Here is a 23,880-nt window from a genome sequence, read left to right as displayed (position 1 = left end):
CTCCCATTTTTGTCAAAGTCTAGGTGTCACAGTGTGATGCTGAATGATACTTGGATCTATGCTGCACTCCTGGTATTGAAGCATCTCAGAGTGATTCATGCAATGCGTTCTTTTTTAAAGAACACTAACTATTGCCATGCAGGACTAAGACCCATTAACAATGTTGGCCTGAATTCTAATGATGCTTCTTGCAAATTTCTGAGAAAATTAGTTGAAGTATGATATCAGCAAATTATATATGCACAAATAGTCTGTAAGAAATTCTATATAGTGGCTGTACCAATCATGGACAACAGCACCAAACACATACGGAGCATGTTTATACAGCGTTCCTCTTCCTGTTGTTTGCATGATGATCGTCAATCATTTAAAGCAAATGGTCAAATCTTCTGATAAAATAGTGGGTTTTTAAAATATTCATTCATGAGTTGTGGGTGTTCCTGGCTGGGCCAACATTTATTACCCTTGAGCATGTGATGGTGTGCTGCCTTCTTGAACCACTGCAGTCCATGGCCAGAGCATTGTCAATTGACTATTTGGCTGTTACCATTGCCAAAAACAGTATAAGAGAGACTATGATCCGAGGGCACAGTCTCAGAGCAAAGGGACGACCCTTTAGAACGGGAATGAGGAGGAATTTCTTCAGCCAGAGGGTGGTGAAACCATGGAATTCTTTGCCATAGAAGGCTGTGGATGCCAGATCATTAAACGTATTTAAGATAGAGATAGATGGGTTCTTGATTGGTAAAGGTGTCAAAGGTTATGGGGAAAAAGTGAGAGAATGGGGTTGTGTTACATATCAGCCAAGATCAAATGGCAGAGCAGACGTGATGGGCTGAATGGCCCAATTTTGCACCTATATCTTATAGTCTAATACTCAGTCTAATGTGTTTGGAGTGTGAATATGTAAGACTCCAAATGGAATTTTTAATGCTTCAGATCTGTTGTCTGATTCTTTGCAGCAGGATTTGTACTGCAACTCTACTTTCTACATTTTTGTTCCTACTAGCCCACAATATTTGTCACAATGAATGATACTAGTAGAAATATCATGGGAATATCTCAGAACTGCCTTCAGAGTTACAGATTATTCTGCTTTGGTTATTATATTGCTGTTGTTTTGATGTTTCTGGATCAATGTCCCAGAATTCCCTGATCTAACACCATTGTGGAAACAAATTCAGGCAGAGACATTAGCGGGTGAAGAAAACCACCATCACTTTCTCAGTGCATTCAGGATGGACAATAAATACAGCTCCCATTTTTCACATCCCAAGGTCACAGGGCAGCATGGTGGTTAGTACTGCTGCCTGACAGCTCCAGGGACCCAGGTTCAATTCTGGCCTTGGGTAATGTCTGTGTGGAGATTGCACATTCTCCTAGTTTCTGCATGGATTTCCTCCGGGTGCTCCAGTTTCCTCCCACTGTCCAAAGATGTGCAGGTTAGTTGGATTGGCCATGCTAAATTGGCCCTAGTGTCTGGGGGAATTAGCAGGATAAACACATGGAGTTATGGGGATGGGCCTGGGTGGGATTGTTGTTGGTGCAGACTTGATGGGCTGAATGGCCTCCTTCTGCAGTGTAGAGATTCTATGATAAATAAGGGCTCGGAGCTTCGGGTAAACGTGAAGTCAGCAGCTAAAGGGGGAGTCAGCAGAATTCTGAAGTAGATACGCAAATGGGTTTTAGTTCTGGAATTGCACAATCACCCACATCCCACGAGCTTGCTGACATACTGATGGAAATTTCCCGCAAGTGGTGTAGTAGGTAATAATGGTCATTTACACCATTGCCTGGAGGAGTGGGGGGGCGGTGTTCTGCCACTCTCCCTTGAAGTTACAGCCCAGTAGTGAGAGTAGCTGGGGGTGGGGGAAATGACTTTGCAAACCAAATACCGTCACTGTTTACTCTCAATGGGCAGCTGTTTGCTTGGAGATATTTTTGTCTGGGATTTTTAGCAGCAGAATTTACCAAGGTTACACATTGAAATTTGCATGTGAGAATAGCCGAGTGGAGAACCCTCACTTATCTGGAAGCTGTTGAATGAGAAGGCAAAGGCAATCTTTAGGCACAAGGTCACACAAGTCCAGGAATGTGCCAGGAATTTGAAATTTGAATTTGACCTACGGATAATCTCCACCACGGGAACAGTACTAGCAGCAGTTTCCAGGGTCTCAACAACACTTAACATTTTATCACTCAGCTCCAAGCTACCACTGGGGGCATCAGCAACTTCAGATCAGAGTGCAGGGATGTGTTGCGGTTGCTGGGCACAGCAAACACCTGCTCCTGGAATCCTGACTGCAGAATGGAGGGATTTTCCTGCATCATGGAATTCTCCAACGTTCCCAGAATGATTGATGGCTCTCATTGTCATCCCAGGCCCCTGCACGGATCATCAAAGTGCAGAAGAGCTTCCAGTCCAGAAATGAGCTGCAAAATAGGTCATCACCCACTACTCAAATGGTGGTCATACTAATTCATATTATTGTGGGTTGTGGGAAGCGATGGCCCAGTGGTATTATCGCTAGACTATCAATCCAGAACCTCAGCTAATGTTCTAGGGACCTGGGTTCGTATCACGGCAGAAGGAGGAATTTGAATTCAAGAAAAAAAATCTGGAATTAAGAATCTACTGATGACCATGAAACTATTGTTGATTTTTAGAAAAATTCATCTGGTTCACTAATGTCTTTTAGGGAAGGAAATTTGCTGTCCTTACCTGGCCTGGCTTAGATATCACTCCAGAGCAATGTGGTTGATTTTCACCTGCTCTCCAAGGGCAACCAGGGATGGACAATAAATGCTGGCCATCCCAGGCTCAATTGGCTCATATCTGTGTTGAGGTGAGACATCCTCTACTCAGGAAGCCCCACCCCAGATAGCTGTCAATTCATCAGTGGCTGGCAGAAGTGGGGGGAGGAGAACCTGAGGGAGATGGGTGACATCTTGGGGCGGGGGGGGGAGGTTGCCCTCTGATGAGCCCAGCAGACCTGTTAAGGAGAGATCCCCCTTCCCATCAAAAGTTCACAAAGGGAAAGCTGCCAGGCTGAGCACTTAGTGTGGACCTCGAGCATACATATTGAGGCTTGGCTGAGAGCCCAGACATCCATTAGTCTTGCTGAAACAGTTGCATCCCAGAGGAACAATTTCTTGACAAACAGCTCTGCTCGCTAATCCCTGGGTCAATTTCACAATGTTTATTACACAAGGTTAAGTGGTCACTAGGATTTCTGGTTTCTGTTATTGATACTTTCAAGGGACTGGATGACTGACACTTTCAGTGCCTTATAGTGAAATGACATTTTTTTTAACATAGTGGAAAGTAATGAGTGATGTTTAAATTTTAAAAAAATATAAATCCTACTGTCACAATAGAGTTAATTGGTTCTATTCTGTATATAGTGGATCAATGGAAATGTCATAGCTTGGCATTAGAGGCTAGAGGGGCCATGGGGAATGGGTTGCAGGGTATAGTCTGACATGGGGGTGTGAGGTTACATGGATGTGGCATGGGAAGTGTGTGGGGAGGGGGTGGTGCAGGATGGGTGAGGGCTGGGGAACCTTTATGTTTTTATTTTAACTGAGGCAAAGTCCAAAAGCACCATGGTGAGCCTTTTAAACAGGTCGCCTCAACATGCAGCATCCCCAGTGGCTGCCTTCAAACCTCTTCCCAGCTGGTCCAACCTCAACCTGCCTTTACCCGTGGCAATGAAGATCGCGGCCTTTGTCAGCACTTTCTCCTGAGGCAGGCAGACTGACGGGAGGATTTTCCTGATTCCTGCTACACACCTCGAGAATGAAATTTGAGGCCTACTTCAAAAGTGTGTGGGAGAGGAAATAAAAGCAGAGGCCATGAGAAATAGCAACAAGAGTAAGTCATTCAGGCCCTCGAGCCTGCTCTGCCCTTCAATAGGATCATAGCCAATCCAACATTCCTCACTTTCCTGCCCTTTTCCCGAAACCCTTGATTCCATTGATTGTAAAAGTGCCTGAAGGGGTGCACATCTCTTGACCTCCGTATTAAATGTGATTTGGTACAGTTCAAGGTTATTGTTATAAATAGAAAAAGTATTAAAATGCTCACCGCACGCCTGGCACTCTGCAATGGTGTGACGCAACAAAGTGGTTTCTGCAACCTGGAGAAACAAAAAGGAGTCTTAATAACACTAAAGATCGAGTAATAATGAGATGGAGGGTATTCCGTGGCACAACTTGTTGAAGGATCAGGAGCAAAAAAATAAGCTTCAATATTCTGCTCTGCTGAGCTGTGTGTCACAGTGTGAGGTAAAATTCGAGGCAAATCATAGAGTCACATGCCTGTTGGTGGCCAACTAAAAATCACCACAAGCTTAAAACTGGCCTTGGCTCATGGACTTGTCTTCTCAGCCTACATGAGGTGTGAGACATGTATGGGAGAAATGGGAATTCTGTAACATGGGAAAATAATTCCAGGAATTTGGCGCACCTGCTGATGTGCCAACTTCTTGACCATGTATTCAACAAAGGCACTAATCCAGGAATTTGATGCATAACACAGAACTACAGAAAAGTTACAACACAGGAGGAGGCTATTCAACCCATCGTGCATGTACTACCTCTCAGGTAGAGCAACTTAGCTAGTGCCACTTCTCTTCTTTCTGCAGCTCTGCACATTCTTCCTTTTCAGATGATAATCTAAAGTTTAAAGTTTATTCATTAGTGTCACAAGTAGACTTACATTAACACCGCAACAAAGTTACTGTGAAAATTCCCTAGGCACCACACTCTGGTGCCTGTTGGGGTACACTGAGGGAGAATTTAGCATGGCCAATGCACTAATCAGCACATCTTTCGGACTGTGGGAGGAAACCAGAGCACCCAGAGGAAACCCACGCAGACACAGGGATCCCCTCTTAAATGCCTTGATTGAACTTACCTCCACCACACTCTTAGACAATATATTCCAGATTTCAATTCTTTGCTGCATGAATGTTGATCCCCATTTGCCACTGCTTCTCTTGCCAATTAGTTTAAATCTGTCCCTCTTGTTCTTGATTCTTCCTCCAATTAGAACAATGTTTCCCTATTTACACTTTTCAGATCCATCATGATTTTGAATACCTTTATCAAATCTCCACTCCACCTTCCCTTCTTCAAGGAAGCAGTCCCAACCTTTCCAATCTATCGACATAAATGAACTTCCTCATCCCTGAAACCAATTTCATGAATCTTTCCTGTACCCTCTCTAATGCCTTCACATCTTTCCTAAAATGTGGTGCTCGGAAACGGACACTATATTGAAGCTGAGGCTGTTCCATACAAGTTTAACATAATCACCTTGTTTTGGTAAGCTATGCCCCTATTAATGATGCCTAGGATACTGCATGCTTTATTAACTACTCTCTCAGTCTGTCCTGCTATCTTCAATGATTTATACACATACACAACCAGGTCCATCTGCCCCTGTATCCCCTTTAGTCCACATGGACTACAGCAGCTATACAAAATTCTAGTTGGACCCCACTTGCAGTAACGTGAGTAGGTCTGGGCACCATGCCTTAGGAAGGAGATACTGGCCTGGGAGGGATAGGTTTACAGTAATAATACCTGGACTTTAGGGAAATAATTATGAGGAGGGATTGTACAAATTGGACCTGTTTTCTCGAGAATTTAGAAGGTTGAGGATAGTTTGATCAAAGTCTTCAAGATACTAACAGGAAAAGACAGGGTAGATAAAGATAAACTATTTCCACTGGCTGGCCATTCTAGAAATAGGGGACAGAGTCTAAAAATTAGGGTCAGAGCATTCAGGAGAGATGTTAGGAAACACTTTGACAAACACAGGGTGTAGAGATTTGGAAATCTCTTCCATAAATGGCAGCTGATGCTAGATTAGTGGCTATTGTTAAATCTGAGATCGATTAATTTTTTGTTAAGCAAAGGTATTAAGGGATATGGGCCCAAGGGCCATGGGATTAGGCCACGATCTCATTAAATGGTGGAACAGGTTTGATGGGCTGATGGTCTACCCCATTCCTATATTCTGAAGCGGACAGCTCACCTTCACCTTCTCACAGGCATTTAGGGATGGACAATAAATGTTGTCCTAGCCAGCAAAGCTCACATCTCTTGAACAAATATATTTTTAAAACTTACATCATTTATTTTATATTGTTTCTTCATCATTCTTTCTACCGAATGAGTCATTTCACACTTCTGTGTATGAAATTTCATCTGCCTCTTAGAAACATGGAAACATAAAGAATAGGAGCAGGAGTAGGTCATTCCATCCTTTCAGCCTACTCTGCCATTCATTATGTTCATGGCTGATCATCCAACTCAGTAGCCTAATCCCAGCTTCCCCACATTTATTTTGATCCCATAAGCACCATTCATAACTCTTTCTTGAAAAGATCCAATGTTTTGGCTTCAACTGCTTTCTGTGGTAGAGAATTCCACAGGCTCACCACTCTCTGGGAGAAGAAATTTCTCTTCATCTCAATCCTAAAAGGTTTACTCCATATCCTCAAACTGTGACCTCTGGTTCTGGACTCCCCCGCCATCGGGAATATCCTTTCTGCATCCATCCTGTCAAGTCCTGTTAACATTTCATAGCTTTCTTTGAGATTCCCCCTCATTCTTCTAAATTCCAGTGCATATAATGCTAACCGACTCAATCTCTCCTCATGTGTCAGTCCCACCATGCCCCCCCCACAATTAAGGCCCTTAAGTAGCAGCTTAGTGGAACAAACATTCTTTCCTCAACAGGAGAGCAAACTGAAAATTCTAGGGAAAGAGGTTGATTCATGGACAATCAACATCCTTAGACAGGAACTGCAGTGAAGTTTTGTTGAGATGCTGGAGTGTTAGAGAGGTTAGTCACAACACTGCTGGAATGTTTTTCTTAAAGGAATTTCAGGAAGGAAATTGTTGTTTCCTAAAGCAAAGGATCAGGAGATGGTGCAAGAGGGACGTTCACCACAGAAGACATTTTCTTGCCATGAATTTTCAGATGCTCTTAGCAGGTAGCCTTATTGTGTTAGAAAGATTTGTTGTGCGAAACAAGACTGAGAGCGATCATTGCCAATTGCCTGTCATATTTATCCCCACCTTTAGTATGCTCATGGTGAATGGTAAGGATTCAACAGGCTTTGAGATTGAAAAAATGTTTTGGATGGGGCAGCAGTAAAAGAATAATAGGTTACTTTGTTGCGTGTGAGCATAGGACAGCTTCCGATGGAAACTGTTCAATAGTCCATTCATACTGAGATTTTTGAAGTGAAATCTTAGGTTTAGAAGGGAAAGTTTAGTGACAGATATATCTTCAAGTATTATATATGAGCCTCCCTGTTAGATTATTAGTGGAAATATCACAGAAACTGCTGAAACTTTTCAATTGCATTGGAATAATTTTTAATAGATATTTAATTAAAGTTAGATCTTTGTGATACAGTCTTTTTTTATTATTAATCATTTATATATATATTTTATTAAATGAGCAATGTGCCCGGAACAGATTCCCATAGGGATAATAATAATAAAGTGAAGTAAATTGATCTTATGGCAGCAGTAGTTTAATTCCTCTTTTTGGTGTTAATAAACACAAAGGCCTGAGGAGTGTACGTGAGACAACATGGCTACTTGCCAGCCCACCTTTCCCACCCTCACAAGGATGCTGGAAATGTGTGACATCTTTATAAAGTAAGGTGCCATCACAAGTTGGTGGAGTAGCAAGGTGACATTCTCTAGACAGGAAGGAATGTTTGTAGATGTGTGCAAGCATTGCCTTATTGCCTAATTAAGTGGAAAGCCATATAGTTCAGCTATTAGTTTAAGACATTTTATGCAGTAATTTCTCAAAGCACGACAGCTGATTGTGGAAAGAAAGCACAATGAAGAACTGTTCGTTCTCAATCAAAACTACAAGGCTGCCAGTGCCCACAGAATGTGGAAAGAGATAAGAGGGCTATCAAACATTGTTGTGTTTTCTGTAAATATCTGCAAGTAGTGCGGAGCTACTAATATGTTATGTATTAGTGTTCCGGGGCCACATTTCACAGCTGCACTGGAGACTGAAGCAATGAAAAAATTTGTTCAATCCAGTTCTTCTTGTGAACCAGACAGCAAGGCAAAAGTAGACGTGAACAGTTTCTAATCTTTACAAACATGAAGTGTTATTAACATTATTAACAACCTTTGGAAATCAAAAGACAAGAACACACAGCATGGTGGCAGTGGTGAGATCTGAACCCATGCTCCCAAGGAGACTGGAAAGGAAGCACTCATTTAATTAGATAGAAGGCCATTCATTTTACATTGTGCGAGTGTCTTCTGTAACTTCTGTCTGGTATAATGCCTAACTTAGCGATGTGGCAAATGACAAGCAGGCTATGGTTTCAGGCCTAGTTGAGCACATGGGACAAGAAAACTAGCAACAACAGGCAAAGTGGACCATCCCCTTGTGCCTCCCAGACTTTGTAATGATGGCACTAATTTTACAGGGATTAAGCGAAGGAGCATGATCGTGGTTGGGGTGGCGGGGGTGGCGGGGGGGGGAAGGGTGAAGGAGGAGGTGGGGTGGTGGTGGCATGGTGGGGTGGTGAGGATTTGGGATGCGGTGTGTGCGTGTGATGGTATTTAATGGTAGGATCTCATAATTGTTTGTAATCTATTACCCGCATGATAACCAGCCAGATCAATAGCTAACCTGTCCGCCAAGTGGGAGAGCCAGCTGGCAGGCTGGAGACGGTTCTTAGTCAGCCGGGATGGAGGGGGATTGGGAGAGATCACTGGGCTGGAATATCAGGATGATGGATTTGGAGCTTTGGACATCACAGCTAGCCAGCTTGGAATTTAAATCAGGCTCCCAACAGCATTGTGCGTGCCTGATCTAAATATCATAATGAGGTGTCTCAGCTTTCCCTGACAGATCATAGGCACAGTCTCCAATCTGCAGTGTTTAGACGTGGCAGGTGCGTATGTGGTTATTACGAAATATGTTTAACCCCCTCCGCCGCAGACTGCTCCCGTTCACCATGAGGTCACATTAAGATTCCCCCCCATCAGCCTGTCCGCTGATTTCTATAAATTTCTATACATCATAACATTCAAGGCTATAGGCTGATAGATGGGATTAGTTGAAAGTTTATTTATTAGTTTCACATTAAGCTTACATTAACACTGCAATGAAGTTACCCCAGTTACCACACTCCGGCACCTAATTGGGTACACTGATGGAGAATTTAGCATGGCCAATGCACTTATTAGTTATGCACTTATTAATTAGATGGGAGTTCAGCTGTTTCTTGTGCGTCAGTGTAGATTCGATGGGCTGAAGAGCCTCTCCTGTACTGTGTGATTCTAAGGAGGTCTGACTCAGTTTGTGTATTTGTTATGTAACAGATGTTTTGTGCTTGAATGATATTACTGCGGAATTTACCCTTTAGAAATAAAGGCTGACTTCAACAGACTAATGGATGTGAAGTGTTTCAGTGAAGCTCTCAAACCAGAAACAAAAATAACAATAAACCTCTGGGTCAGCAATCTAACAGGACTTGCGATGGGAGTTTTCCTCGAAAGCCATCACTTGCTCCTGCAACCGTAGCCAGATCCAGTGAGCAAAGTATTTCTTTGTGCACTGCGTGGGTGATTTGTTTAAGTGCATGGCCCATTTAAGTTTTTTATATGTCACGCTTGCTTAAAGGGGCCGAGCAGTGTGGTGGCCTGCACAGGAACTGTTGCGTTGCTGCATGGCCACATAACCGCAGCAACCATCTGTAGAGCACAGATTTGGAAGCCACAGGTATCATCCTGAGCAGATGAGAATGCAGCCCGAGAAATGGCTGGTGGAGCCTCCCTCAGGCAGCTTGCTGTAAGGACTGGAGCTCACACAGTCCCCCACGCCACACATATTAAAATCCCAAATATCAGTGCTTCAATATGCGATCAATTGCCTGTGGGATAGAGCATTAGCTGCCCCATAATGGACAATATGCAGCCAGTGCCTGCAGGGTTACTTACCTATAGCTATATGATTGGTGGCTCTGTTGGATTTTGGGGGAGGGTTGTCTCACATTATGGGAGGCACAGTGGCGGCGCAGTGGTTAGCACTGCTGCCTCACATCGCCAGGGATCTGGGTTTGATTCCCAGCTTGGGTTACCGTCTGTGCGGAGTCTGCACATTTTCCCTGTGTCTGCATGGGTTTCCTCCGGGTACTCCGGTTTCATCCCACAGTCTGATCATTAGGTGCATTGGCCATGCTAAATTCTCCTGCCGTGTATCCAAACAGGCACTGGAGTGTGGTGACTAGGGGATTTTCACAGTAACTCCATTGCAGTGTTAATGTGAGCCTGCTTGTGACACCAATAAATAAAGTTTAAAAAACTTTACAACGGGGGACGGGGAACTGGAACAGTGCACAATAGAGAAACTCCTGTCCCCCCACTTCCACTGATCAGAATTATTCAACGATGCCTGAAAGAGGCAGAATATGGCACTCCAGGCTTATCCTAGATACTTTGCTCCAGAAAATAGCATGTAATTCTCAGGCTAGTCCACATTCTGCCTCTTTTAGAAGCAATTTGCTGCCACATTTCTCACTGGCTAAAGGTCAAGATTCCTACCTTTGCTAAAGTTGTGAATAAATGTGATATCCATCCCCTTCAAACCCTTTAGCCTCAGATCAGATTTCCCATCTATTGTTTTGTACATTCACTGAGCGCTAAGCTTTGTTTCTCCCATTAACACATTCTGATACCTTTATGCTGTGACTAGCACCTTCAACAATCCTTCCCACTGCCATTAACTTTTGCTCCGTCTTGTGACCTTCCCATCTCTGTTACAATCTCTCCTAGCTCCTACCCATCACTGACCTTCTACACAGCTCCACCCTCTCTATTACAGTATATAATTCATCATGTTTCTACCTCTCTTTATCTCTGAAAGACAGGGATACGGACTTGAAAGGTTAACCCCACTTTCTCTCCCTCCACAGATTGTTCCAGAACTGCTGAGTTTTTCCAGCATTTCTCTCTTTATTTCTTCAGATTTCCTCCATGGCACAGTGGTTAACACTGCTGCCTCACAGCACCAGGGACACAGGTTCAGTTCCTAGCTTGGGTCACCGTCTGTGTGGAGTCTGCACGTTCTCGCTGTGCCTGCCTGGGTTTCCTCTGGGCACTCTGGTTTCCTCCCACAGTCCGAAAGACATACTGGTTAGGTGCACTGGCCATGCCAAATTCTCCCTCACTGTACCTGAACAGGCACTGGAGTGTGGCAACTAGGGGGTTTTCACAGCAACTTCATTGCAGTGTTAATGTAATGACACTATTAAATAAACTTTAAACTTAAAAATTTCCAGAACCTGCAATATGTTGCTCTTATGTTCCCAGAATGATGCTACTGACTGATATTATCACCTTAAATATACCTTTTACCCCAGCCCTCTTTTGCTGAAAGTAGCTAAGTTTTAGCCTTCTCATTAACACTTGTGTGGCAGCAGGTAGCTTGGCTTTAAGCAGTCCCAGATCTGTATATTTGTAACAGCTTGGTGCATTGCATAATCCAGCTCGCTTCTCAGTTAGTAACACTTCCCGAAATAGGGACTTAGGTGCTGTTTCGATTTCCTGAAGAAAGATGTTACGAGAACGCATTCAGGAAATGAAATCGCAGCAGATTTCATGCCTCACTTAATCAGTGTTAAAAGTAACACATGGGAGAACTTCAAGCAAAACGTGTATCATCTTGGTTTGATCCTTCCTGTCACTGAACACTAATCATGGAATGATTACAGCATTGAAGGAGGCCATTCAGCCCATTGTACCTGTGCTGGTTCTCTGCAAGAGCAACTCCCCTCTTCCCATTCCCACCCGCTGTTTCCCCGTCACCCTGCAAAATGCTTTTCTCTTCAGCTGCTTTCCAATTTTCTTCTGAAAGTCACGATTGAATCTGCTTCCTAATAATTTAATTCTCCATACGTAGCTGGTTGTTTCTCTCTCCATCAGCTTCACTCACTTTGTGTGAAAGAGCCAAGGCCCGGCTGGTCACAAGGGCAAAGAGCATCGACCAGATTGAGAGGGGGAAGCAAAGGGCACGTTCCCATGTGTTTGCACCCTGGGAGTGCCAGCTTCCCGCCTGTTCCCGCCACGCTCCCGCTGCAATGAGATTAGAGAATTGGTGGCTCGCCAACAGGCTCCGTTCACTGCAGCGGGGATGGGAAAATCCCGCCAGTGTGAGCAGTGGTAAGGTTCCGGCCTGGCTCTCCTGATGCAAAGGGCTGAATTTTCGAGTCCCACTGGTTTCAGAGCAGGGCCGGATGGAGCCTGAAAATGAGAAGGCTGGCCAGTGCTGCCCTCTGAGCTGATGTAGATTTGGGGCACCTGTTCCACCAGTCAGACAGTCGGTGAGGTTTGTTAAAAGCCTTGTGAAAGTAAAGTGAGGAGGCGGACTGGGATTTTCCAAATGGCCTCCAGTTTACTCCCTATACTTAACTATCTGGAAGCAGATACGCTAATGACCCTAGGCCTAGAGTCTTATTGTTGGCCTTGGAAAGGTACAACCAAAGACTGCCTTGTACAAAGACTTCTCACCCCTCCCCAGTGGTAAACTGACTGTTTTTTTGGTCTTGTTTTATCGACACTTTTGAAATAATAGACCCTGTTTGCCATCCTTTGTTAGACATTCCAATGAAAGGGTCACCCACATGAAAGGCTTGAGTTGAATCAGATTCTCTTACACACACACACACACACACACACACACACACACACACACACACACACACACACACACACACACACACCCACCCCTCCCGGACATGAAAAAAGCCCTGAGTCCGGTTTCCCAGCTCTGTGGGGGGTAGTTCAGCCCAAGATCTCACAACCTGATACTGAAGCTCAAAGTTAAAATTTGCCACCATCCTGCTACACTGTCAGTGTAAGCCCAGGGGACTAGACAGTAGACAGGAATCTTGGATTCCTTGAGCCTTGTAATGGAGTGGAATCTCCACCCACCCCATATAAGACAAGTGGCAGAGGCATGGGCAGGGTCATTTGGAAGACTGCCAACATCAGGGGTTTGCATACCACAGCTTTCTATTAGCTGGTTGCTTCATCAGCAGGAGTAGGCATATCAATCAGCTAAGCTGTGGCTGGGGGCACACTTGGATGCCTGGGTCAAAGATTGTAACCAGACCTTCGCAATCCAAAGGATTTGTAAATGATCACTTTGCAAAGAGGGTCAAAAGGACAGTTCTTTAACTGTACACCTTAGACCATATACAATTCATTATACTCGCAACCTCCTCAGCAGATGACCACTCAACATGCATCTCTAGCTGCACAGGCACATGCCATGGCAATCACAGTAAGGATGTTGTTAAATGTGTTGGGTTGGTGGTAGAGGTTGGTGGTGGGCACTTTCCAGCACATACACTGGGATGTGATCCCTCTACAGGTATTTGGACCGAAGGTGCTTAATGACATATCTTACTTGCAGAGTGGGACATTTGTGTTACCTGTTGTCTGAGAAGCTCTTTCATTTCCTCAAGTAACTGATTGAGTTGCGTCATCCGGGTAACCAAAAGTTTTCCTGTGTCACCTGCAATATAAAGAGAGTTGGTTATCTTGGATTCCTATTTGGGGTAGATATAGATCGAGATCACAAAGATGATGATGGGGGCCAGCTTCACATAGAAATCTCCAGCCGCTCCTACCACAGCAACCAATTTCCAGCAGGCAAATAAAATTATTTCCAGAGTCAATTACTAGGGGGCACAGGTTTAAGGAGATATGAGGCAGATTTTTTTTACACAGAGTGGTGGGTGCCAGGAACTTGTTGCTGGGTGAGGTAGTGGAAACAGATACAAAAAGTGATTTTTAAGGGGCGACTTGAATAGGATGGAAATAGAGGGATATGGTCCCTGCAAAGGTAGGGGGTTTTAGTTAAGTCGGATAGCATGGTCGGTGCAGGCTTGGAGGGCCGAAGGACCTGTTCCTGCGCTGTAATTTTCTTTGTTCTTACCTCCAATTCCAGCAGAATCACTTTGCTGCAACATGCAATCCTGCAGTGCTGCCACTTTAGAAATAGGTCCTCCAAGAACAAGTTTCATCTCCTGAGCAGCATCCTACAAAGATCAAAAACACATACTTTAATACAATTCAGAATGATGTATTTTCAAGTGATGGCTGCATCTCCTCAACATGTTTATGGTACGACATAAAGGCGATAGGAATTGTAAAATAAAACAGGCTACAAGTACAGAGCAAAGTGTCATCATTGCTTCTTTTGCCAATTACCTTAAACCTTTGATTTGTGATCCTTCCATCAATGGGTATGATTCTCCCTATTTTCTCAGTTCAGACACCTCAGTATTTTGAACATCTCCATCAAATCTCCTCTCGATCTTCTCTTCTCCAAGGAGAACAGCCCCAACTTCTTTCTACGTAACTGAAGTTCTTCATCCCTGGATCCATCCTCATGAGTCCTTTCTGCACCCTTTCTAAAGCCTTCACATCCTTCTTTAAGTGTGGTGCCCAGAACTGGAATGCTATGCTCCAGCTGAGGACAAAGCAGTATTTTATAGTTTTAACATAACCATCTTGCTTTTGTACCTGTTCCTCTATCGAGAAAGCTCAGGATGCTAAATGCTTTGTTAACAGCTTTTGCAAACTAGCTGCCACCTTCAATGATTTATGCACATTTACACCTCTGCTCCTGTGCCCACATTTAGAATTGCACCCTTTTATTTTGTCTCTCTATGAAATTGAATCACTTGACACTTCACTGCATTAAATTTCATCTGCTACATGTGTACCCATTCCACCAACCTGCCTGTGTCCTATTGCAGTTCTATATTATCCCCCTCACAGTTCACAATCATAGAATCATAGAATCCTACAGTGCAAAAAGAGACCATTTGGTTCATTGAGCCTACACTGACCACAATCCCACCCAGGCCTTATCCCCATAACCCCATGCATTTACCCTAGCTAGCCCCCTGACACTAAGGAGCAATTTTAGCATGCCCAATCCACCTAACCCACACATCTTTTGGACAGTGGAAGAAAACCCACGCAGACATAGGGAGAACGCGCAAACGCCACACAGATAGTGACCCAAGCTGGGAATCGAACCCAGGTCCCTGGTGCTGTGAGGCAGCAGCGCTAACCACTGTGCCAGCACTGTGCTGCCCCAACATCTCTACGTTTTGCATCATCTGCAAATTGTGCTTTGTACACCCAGGTCAAGATGATTAATATCATCAGGAAGAGAAGGATCCTAACACTGACCCGTGGGGAACCCTAATATAAACTTTCTTCCAGTCTAATAAACATCCACCATTCTTCGTTTCCTGTCACTGGGCTAATTCCGTATCCAAGTTGCGATTGTCCCTCTCATTCCATGAATTCTAATTTGGCTCACAAGTCTGATGTGCGGCACATTATCAAATACCTTTTGAAAGTTTGTGTACACCGTACCATCTACATCAACCTATCTGCTACCTCGTCAAAAACCTCAAGCAGTTTAGTTAAACACAAATTTCCCTCAAAAGTTCAGTGTTGGCTTGCCTTCCTTTGCCCTCGTTTGCCCATGTGCCTATTACTTTTGTCCTGATTTATCATTTCCCCACCACTGAGATTAAACTGATTGTCCAGTAGTTGCTGGGCTTATCTTTTCTGAACAAAGACGCAGCATTTACAATTCTCCAGTCTTCTGGTATCACTCCTGAGTCTAAGGAAGGTGGAAAAATCATTGCACAATTTCCACTTTCACTTCTCTCAGTATCCTTGGAAGCATTTCATCTGGTCCTGATGCCTTTTCAGCTTGAAGTATAGACAGTCTATTCAATACTTCCTCCTTATCAATTTTAAACCCTTCAAGTGTCTTGGGAAAAACAGATGCAAAGTATTCATTTAGTACCTCAGCCATGCTCCAGCCTCCATGCGTAAATCCTATTTGTGGTCCCTAATTGACCCGAATCCTCCTTTTACCACTCTTCTACTATTTATATGCCTATAGAAGACTTTTGGATTCCCTTTTATGTTTGCTCTTGGTCTCTTCTCGTTCTCTCTCTTTGCTTCTCTGATTTATTTATTCAATTCCCCTCTGAACCTTCCCACATTCTGCAACAATTCTAAGTTGCATTATCCACCTGATCTCCATCAGAAACACACTTTTTATTCTTCATCTTTATCTCTGTCTCTTTTTGTTATCTGGTGAGCTCTGGATTTGTTTGACCCAACATTCCCACTTCTGGGAATATACCTTGACCGTGCCAAATTACTCTCTTCTTGACAAGCAGCCCAGTGTTACATTTCTTTGATTTAACCTTTCTCAATGGATGTCCAGCTCTGGGGACAATTAGAGTATGAGTTATAGTCATATCATTCTCCCCATTATGCATGGCTGGAAAGTGAAGCAATGTCATCCCCTGGTGGTAACGAATAAAAGTGCAATGTTATATTGGAGATTTCTCCATTGAATGAACCCCTGCAATGCAGAAGGAGGTCATTCAGCCTATCGAGTCTGCACCGACCACAATCCCACCTAGGCTCTATCCCCACAATCCCACCCATTTATCCTAGTTAGTCCCTAGCTTTGGTAGCACGAGCTTTCGGAGCGTTGCCCCTCCATCAGGTGAGTGAAGAGTTTGGTTCACAAACAGGCATATATAGGCACAAACTCAATTACAATGTAATGGTTGGAATGCGAGTCTTTACAGGTAATCAAGTCTTTACAGGTGCAGACAAGTGAGGGGACAGAGAATTAAGCACAGGTTAAAAAGGTGTGAATTGTCTACAGCCAGGACAGTTAGTGAGATTTTGCAAGCCCAGGCAAGTTGTAGGGGTTACAGATGGTGTGACATGAACCCAAGATCCCGGCTGAGGCCGTCCTCATGTGCGGAACTTGGCTATCAGTTTCTGCTCAGTGATTTTGCGTTGTCGTGTGTTGTAAAGGTCACCTTGGAGAACAAGATGCGGAATTGCTGAGCAGAGACTGATAGCCAAGTTCCACACACATAAGGACAGCCTCAACCGGCATCTTGGGTTCGCGTCACACTATCTGAACTCTTCACTCACCCGATGAAGGAGCAATGCTCCAAAAGCTTGTGCTTCCAAATAAACCTGTTGGTCTTAAACCTGATGTTGTGAGACTACTTACTGTGCTGAGAAAGAACTGCAGGCGGATACCAAAATTCAGATAAATCCAGATTGTGTGGGCAGGACAAGGGGGTGGGGGGTGGGGGAGGGGGAAACCAACTTGGGAGGCGTGCCCTTGATGGACACAGAGAACTTCAAAGGAGGGGCCACCCACCCCTGCCCACCAGCAGCCCATGCTGTGAAAGCCATGCGTTTGCCTTTCTGTGCAGATCGAAAAGTTGTGACAAAGGTGGAGTGAAGCCCTTAAGTGGAAAATAATTGTTCACTTAAGGGCCTCAATAAACCTAAGGCCTGGCTTACTCGTGGCCCCCATAATATGGTGGGGTAGCCTCAGCAGTGATGGAAAGGTGATGGGCTGGCCACATGCTTTATTTTACTTGCCTCCTGTCCCTGCTTTCCAATGAAGCAGTAGGAGGTAAATATTTTTTAATTATTCATGGGATGTGGGTATTGCCCATTCCTGAGGGTCTGGAGTCATATGTAGGCCAGACCAGGCAAGGACAGCAGATTTCCTTTCCCAACAGGACATTAGTGAACCAAATGAGTTTTTATGACAATCAAGAATGGTTTCATGGTCATCTTTTAATTCCAGGCTTGGACTGAATTCACATTTCACCATTTGCCATGTGGGATTCAAACCCTGGTTATTACTCTGGATCCCTGGATTACTACTAACAACAACACCACTGGTCCACCACTCTCCCTTTGTATTATTGCAACAACAGCGGTGCCACTTCTGTTCACTGAAATTGCGGTTCAGTAAAACAAATACATTTTGGCACCAAGCCAACAACACAATGCACACTTTAAAATCCACTGAAAGTGCAGTCCAATACTGTCAGTACCTGAGCTGAATTATGAACATTGTGCCTGATCTCAGGTTTCAGGTGATGTCAATAAAGCTTTGCTAACAGGCGTTAATCTGTCTGAACAGCCTGCCTAAGCTACAGCCTTGTCGCGTTCTGCACTGTCAGTTCATATGGTTCCAATCCCGGCCTATCATCTGGAAATGGTAATCGGTGAATTACTATTCATGTCTCATTTCATTATTTACGACCTATTAAAAATAAGGAAAAACACTAGGAATCTGTTTTTAACTTGCAAGCATTCAGACACTGTAGACATTTTCCAGCAGTAATTAGTCCTGATTACTGCCCATGTAGTACGTCACCGTGTTAAAATGAATAGCAGCTGAACTTACTGCCAGCTGTAAATTAAGGCACCCAATCAGATTACACACAGAGTGGTGTCATTTAACAAGCAGGAAATGAGGCACTTAACCTGTAAAAGATAACGTGGTAATTCACCCAGCATTGCTGATCAGAAACTTCAAGGCCCCAGCATATTTTATAGAGTCTGAGACAATAGAAATTGACAATTGAGTGACAAGAAGCTTTTCCAATACAGGGAACAGTGTCTGCAGCAAGAAGATTAGGAGATTACAGTCTGAACTACCAGGAATATTAGCAAACAATCCACAACTGATGTAACAATGTCAAAAAGCCAGCAAAGACGATAGCCAGGCTAGAAAGAACGGCTCATCAGGAAAACCCAACGTTAAGTCCAAGAGATTCTGACACAAATGTTATCAAATAAGATAAAAACATATTACTGTGAATGCTGGAATCTGAAACAGGAACAGAAAATGCTGGAAATGTTGTTATCCTATTTCCTGGAAGTGATTGAAAAGGTGCAGTCATTACAGTGTTGACATCAGACATGATGTAATATTTTCACAGAAGCACTACAATTTTACCTCCTCCTTTCCATAAATTAATTAGGGACCACTGGACTCCCTCATCACATTATTACAGATATATGTAATACATAGGCTCCTACAAAAATATCTGACAGTGATATGCCTCCAAGCAAGGATGCATCCTCCCCATATATGGAATCATTGTCACTGGGGCAGATGCCAAACTGAAGAAGCCAATCAAAGGCATAGGGCAGAGGCTCTAGGAGCGACATAGCTGGGTATCACAGACAATGGTGTGATTCTCAGAAAACATCATCAGGATATGTAGAATGCTAATCGTGAACAATGTAACATGACTGATGAGGGTCGTCATCAATTTGACTGTACCTTTATAAACAAAAGCACATTTCTCTTGGTAGCTTCCACTGAACTGTCATTATATCAAGAACTTTGCCATAGACAGAGAATAGTGTGCATGAGGGATGGGAGATTGGCTTTTTCCCAGATGCATGGATGAAATTCCACATTGCTGTAAAAGGTTCTCAGCTCCTGTGCTCTTCAATGGAATTGCATAAAGCTGAGCTGAAGTGAACACCTCTAATATTGTCCTCAGGCATTGTATGGTGCTGCTCTGATCCCAGTCATTCTTATCCCAGCCAGCTCTCTGGCAAATGTGATCCAGGTCGCACTGCTTAGTCTCAGGTACAAGATGAGCACAGATCACTGCACTGCAAACCACCACATCAGCTACTTTTTTGTACTTGATAACAGTGGACACATGAAGATCAGAGCCCAAACGTCACCATTACCAGGCATCAGTTGGCTCCTGTAATCCTGGGATCCTAATCCCTATTAATCCTGGGTGTTTCCAGGTTGCTAATTTAAGCTTCAGTTGAGAGTTCAAACAGGAGTTCAAAACATGCATGTTTTGCTTGCCCTATGTGACATTTATAATAAAATAAATTAATTTACGCATGAACAAATAAGGCTAATCTTTCAAATTGTGTGCAAAGTTCTCCACCAGCAGCCCATATGCATTAACTCAATCTTGTAATGTATGCAGAGATTACAGCCTGCCAAACGTTTAAAATCCTAATGAATTCCGGTTTCCATAGCAATCTTATCCAATGAAGTAAAAGCTATTAATTGTTGGGTACAATTGAGTGAATCAGGTAATATTTGTATTCTGGCACAGACTAGTGTAAGAAGTCTTACTGTGTTCACCCCAGTCCAACACCGGCATCTCTACATCACAGATTAGTGGGCATACTGGGGCATAGGAGAGTGGTCTTGGTTCAATGGCAGATTGTCAGGATGACTCAGCAACAACTCTGCCAGTGTCTTTGTGAATGGCGCAGAGCTAGCCAGGCCAGATGGCTGGTAGTAATGAGTGTAGTGCGTTGGTTGTGACTGGCTAAGGAATGATTGCAGAAATAAGCCTGAATGATAACTGGCTTATTGGATGAACATAACTATGTCGAGATATACAAGGCTGGGTGTTCCTCAGTTTAAGCCATGAGCTTTCTCCTTCTCAATTTAGTCATGAGTCTCGCTTACATTGTTATGTGGGCGGTACTGTTTCCCCAGTACCACACATTAACCCTTTCAACCCTGAATGCCCTAATACTACATCTCCTCACCCCCATTCTCCCAAGTCCATGTCCAAATATATTTTACATTTCTATTTACTGATTACTCCATCTCCTCTGAAGTCTCCGACTTCATAGATTCAAGTGGAAGATTCATGACTTCCTGATTGTGCTTTTGTCAGAATTTTAAGATCAGCAGCCTCTCTTTGGATCTCTTTGCTTTGAAACAATTTAGTTTTGGTAGGAGTTGTGGTATCTGGTGCATTGTCAGTTTGACTCTCAACATCTGGTTCTCAACTGCATCTAGACTTAATCCTCTTTCCCCCTTTCTCATTATTGTATCTTTCTCGATCCCTTGTTTTTCTCTCATGAATGAACTTGGTGGGTTTGTCCTTTTCTTTATGTTTATACATACCCCATCCCTGTCAGTTGAGTGGCCCTTGATGTTTTCTGACAGTTTTGGTTGTCCTTCTTTACATTCAGAATGATGATTCCTTGTAGCCTCTTGTTTGTGGACCTTTAGGTAATGCTGGAAAGCTGCCTCTGGAAATAATTTTTAGGCAAAACTGGAAACATTGTGGAGGCATTTGGTCAACAAATTACTTTCCCTCAAATTCCAACAACCCTGGTATAGCGGTAATGTCAGCATCTTCCAATGGGAAAGAGGTGGACGTTGTCTTGTTTGGTTCTGTCTCTAGTGCTGGACTTGCTTGATTGTTTGTGTCCATTTGTGGATGGACACTTGTGGAGGGATAAGTGTGGATACATTTACAAAGGGATCACCACTGTTGGGTGAATGGTTATTGTACCAGGACATTTTATCACTTCAGTTTTGTCTTCCACTTTCTCAGCAGGTGCACACAGTGATGAAGGGTCATGGTCGCACGTCAGTATTTGTTGGTCCAGTTGATTCTGCCCCACTTTGGGGAGAATAAGCTTCTCTTTGTCCTCTGGACATCTTCCTGGAAATGGGTTGGATTATCCTCTTCTGTGAAAAGTGTCAGAAAACCCACACAAAAGTCTCAATGCAGCTCTTCACTGCAGTGCATTTGGATAGTTTGAGGAGCTCAGATTCAGTATAATTGGTGAATGTTTTATGATTGATGCCCTCTGCTGTCTTGATGAGGTCGAGGTCGACACAAGAGTTTTGGCTGAAAAAGTTCCTGACCGTGAACGTCTCTTTATAGGAAGGGGCATAGAGTATAAAAGCTGCCGTCTAATGCTTCAGTTGTACAGAACGTTGGTTAGACCGCATTTGGAGTACTGCGTCCAGTTCTGGTCACCTTACTACCGGAAGGACGTGGAGGCTCTGGAAAGGGTGCAGAGGAGGTTTACCAGGATGTTGCCTGGCATGGGGGGACTGGGTTACGAGGAGAGATTGAAGAAACTGGGGCTATTCTCCTTGGAAAGACGGAGATTGAGAGGGGACATGATAGAAGTATATAAGATACTGAAGGGAATAGATAGAGTTAATAGTGAGAGACTGCTCCCTAGACTGGGTACGAACACGAGAGGTCATCATTTAAGGGTGAGGGGGGAGAGGTATAATTTGGAGGTGAGAAGAAGGTTCTTTACGCAGAGAGTTGTGGGGGTCTGGAACGCGCTACCGAGTAGGGTGGTGGAGGCAGGAACGTTGGACTCGTTTAAGATGCAGTTAGATAGGCATATGAGTGAAACGAGAATGGAGGGATATGGTAGGGGCTTTAAATAGGGTTAAACCTCGGGAGACACCGGAAAGGCAGGCTGTAAGATTAATATTTTTGTCTTTATTCCACAGGTGGAGGTCCACCTCGTGTCAAACGAGGGGCATGCACACGGCGGGTCGTGCGTGGGCTGCTCTTGGAAGTTCCGGGAGTGGCCTAGTACTTCATGTCGGTGTGTGTGCTTGATCCTGGACCGATAGACGGGCGCCGCAACAGCTCAGTGACTAGCACTGCTGGCTGTGCAGATACATGGATTTGGGCCTGTGTCTGTGGGAGTTTGCGCATTCTCCCTGTGGTTGCGTGGGTTTCCTCCGGGCGCTCCGGTTTCCTCCCACTCCCCAAAGATGTGCTCTTAGGCTAATCGGTTTTTACCAAATTGACACTATTTCTTCCCTGAATCTGACTGAGTAGGGTTCCATTCGTAGGAATGCAGGGTAGAATAGGTGTAGGGTGATGCGGCGGCGCGGGCTTGTTGGGCCGAAGGGCCTGTTTCCCGTGCTGGGTTGTTCTTTGTTCTTTGTCTCCAGTATCTCTTCATTCTTGCACTGTAGGGGTACGGTGGCACAGTGGTTAGCACTGCTGCCTCACAACCCCAGGGACTCAGGTTCAATTCGGGCCTTGGGTCACTGTCTGTGTGGAGTTTGCACTTTCTCTCTGTGTCTGTGTAGGTTTCCTCCCACAGTCCAAAGATGTGCAGGTGGATTGGCCATACTAAATTGACTCTTGCGTTGGGCGGTTAGCAGGGTAAATGTGTGGGGTATGGAAATAAGTGGGATGTGGCCTGTACAGACTCGATGGGTCGAATGGCTTCCTTCTGTACTGAAGGGATTCTCTGCCCATGACTTGTAGTTTAATCCCTTCTGGGCCATGTAACAGAGTTAAGTTATCCTCAGCCACTTCTATAGTTGGAGAAACAGCCATGGGTATGGCCTCCTGTGTAGTCTCCTCCTCTGCCTCTTTCTCCCAGCCACTTCTCCTTTCTTCACTGTTTTCCCTTATCCTTCAACTCTCCCAAATCACCCCTGATTGGTGCCAGACGAAGCCATCCAGCTCCAGCAAACTTTTGTGAGTAGTCAATATTCAGTTGTTGAATACGGAAAATTAGCAAAAGCACATACGGATACTAACCAGTAGTCTAAAGGGAGAAATTGGAAAGGAGTGCCTATCAGCACCATGAGTTGAGAGATGGGTTTATCAGGTAGTGAGTCAGGTGTTGGGGCAGACTAATTTTATAAAAGGATCCTACAGAAACCACAGCACTTTTATTTAAATATTATAGTGATGGTTTTTAATTCTTCTGGCAATGCCCTGGATGCCTATGGAGAAGCCCAGTCCAATATGGCGGGTGGTGCATTTTAATAAGCTTCAAATCTGACACTGGGGAGCTAGGAAGTTATGGACCATTGTACCCGGTTTTGCAAAGTAACCATCCTGAGAAGAAAAATCTACTGCAAGTTGAGACCTTTTGGGAATAAAACATGAAAAAAAACTCAAGACAACTGAACAAAACACTCACAAAGCAGCATCATCACATCAAGAGAAGCCTAAGGACAGCTAACTGTACACTTCTTTGTTTTATGTTTTCACGAACTGTAAGAATCCTCTTACACTGTCACCTGTACTGACGTGTGCGTGAGCCCAAATGACAGTGTGTGACATATGAATGGTGCTCGTGATTAACCTAGTTTTTTTCTTAGCTTGGGAAATAATTTCAATGAACTCATCTTTCTCTTTGTTTAACCTTAGA

General features: G+C 44.0%; 1 protein-coding gene across 1 annotated transcript in view; it reads right to left on the bottom strand.

Moving 5' to 3' along the window:
* Positions 1-23,880, bottom strand: part of thbs4a (thrombospondin 4a) — a 100,112-nt gene that overhangs the window by 58,531 nt on the left and 17,701 nt on the right. Inside the window, exons 4-6 of the mRNA XM_080189733.1 lie at positions 14,003-14,105; positions 13,497-13,579; positions 4,088-4,139 (exon numbers count right to left, since the gene is read on the bottom strand). Of these exons, the coding sequence (XP_080045859.1) occupies positions 4,088-4,139; positions 13,497-13,579; positions 14,003-14,105 (238 nt within the window). The remainder of the gene's footprint in view (positions 1-4,087; positions 4,140-13,496; positions 13,580-14,002; positions 14,106-23,880) is intronic.

This window comes from Carcharhinus amblyrhynchos, chromosome 5 (assembly GCF_965287045.1).
Source record: "Carcharhinus amblyrhynchos chromosome 5, sCarAmb.v2.hapA, whole genome shotgun sequence".
Classification (NCBI taxonomy): Eukaryota; Metazoa; Chordata; class Chondrichthyes; order Carcharhiniformes; family Carcharhinidae; genus Carcharhinus; species Carcharhinus amblyrhynchos.
This window is presented reverse-complemented; position numbering and strand designations above follow the sequence as displayed.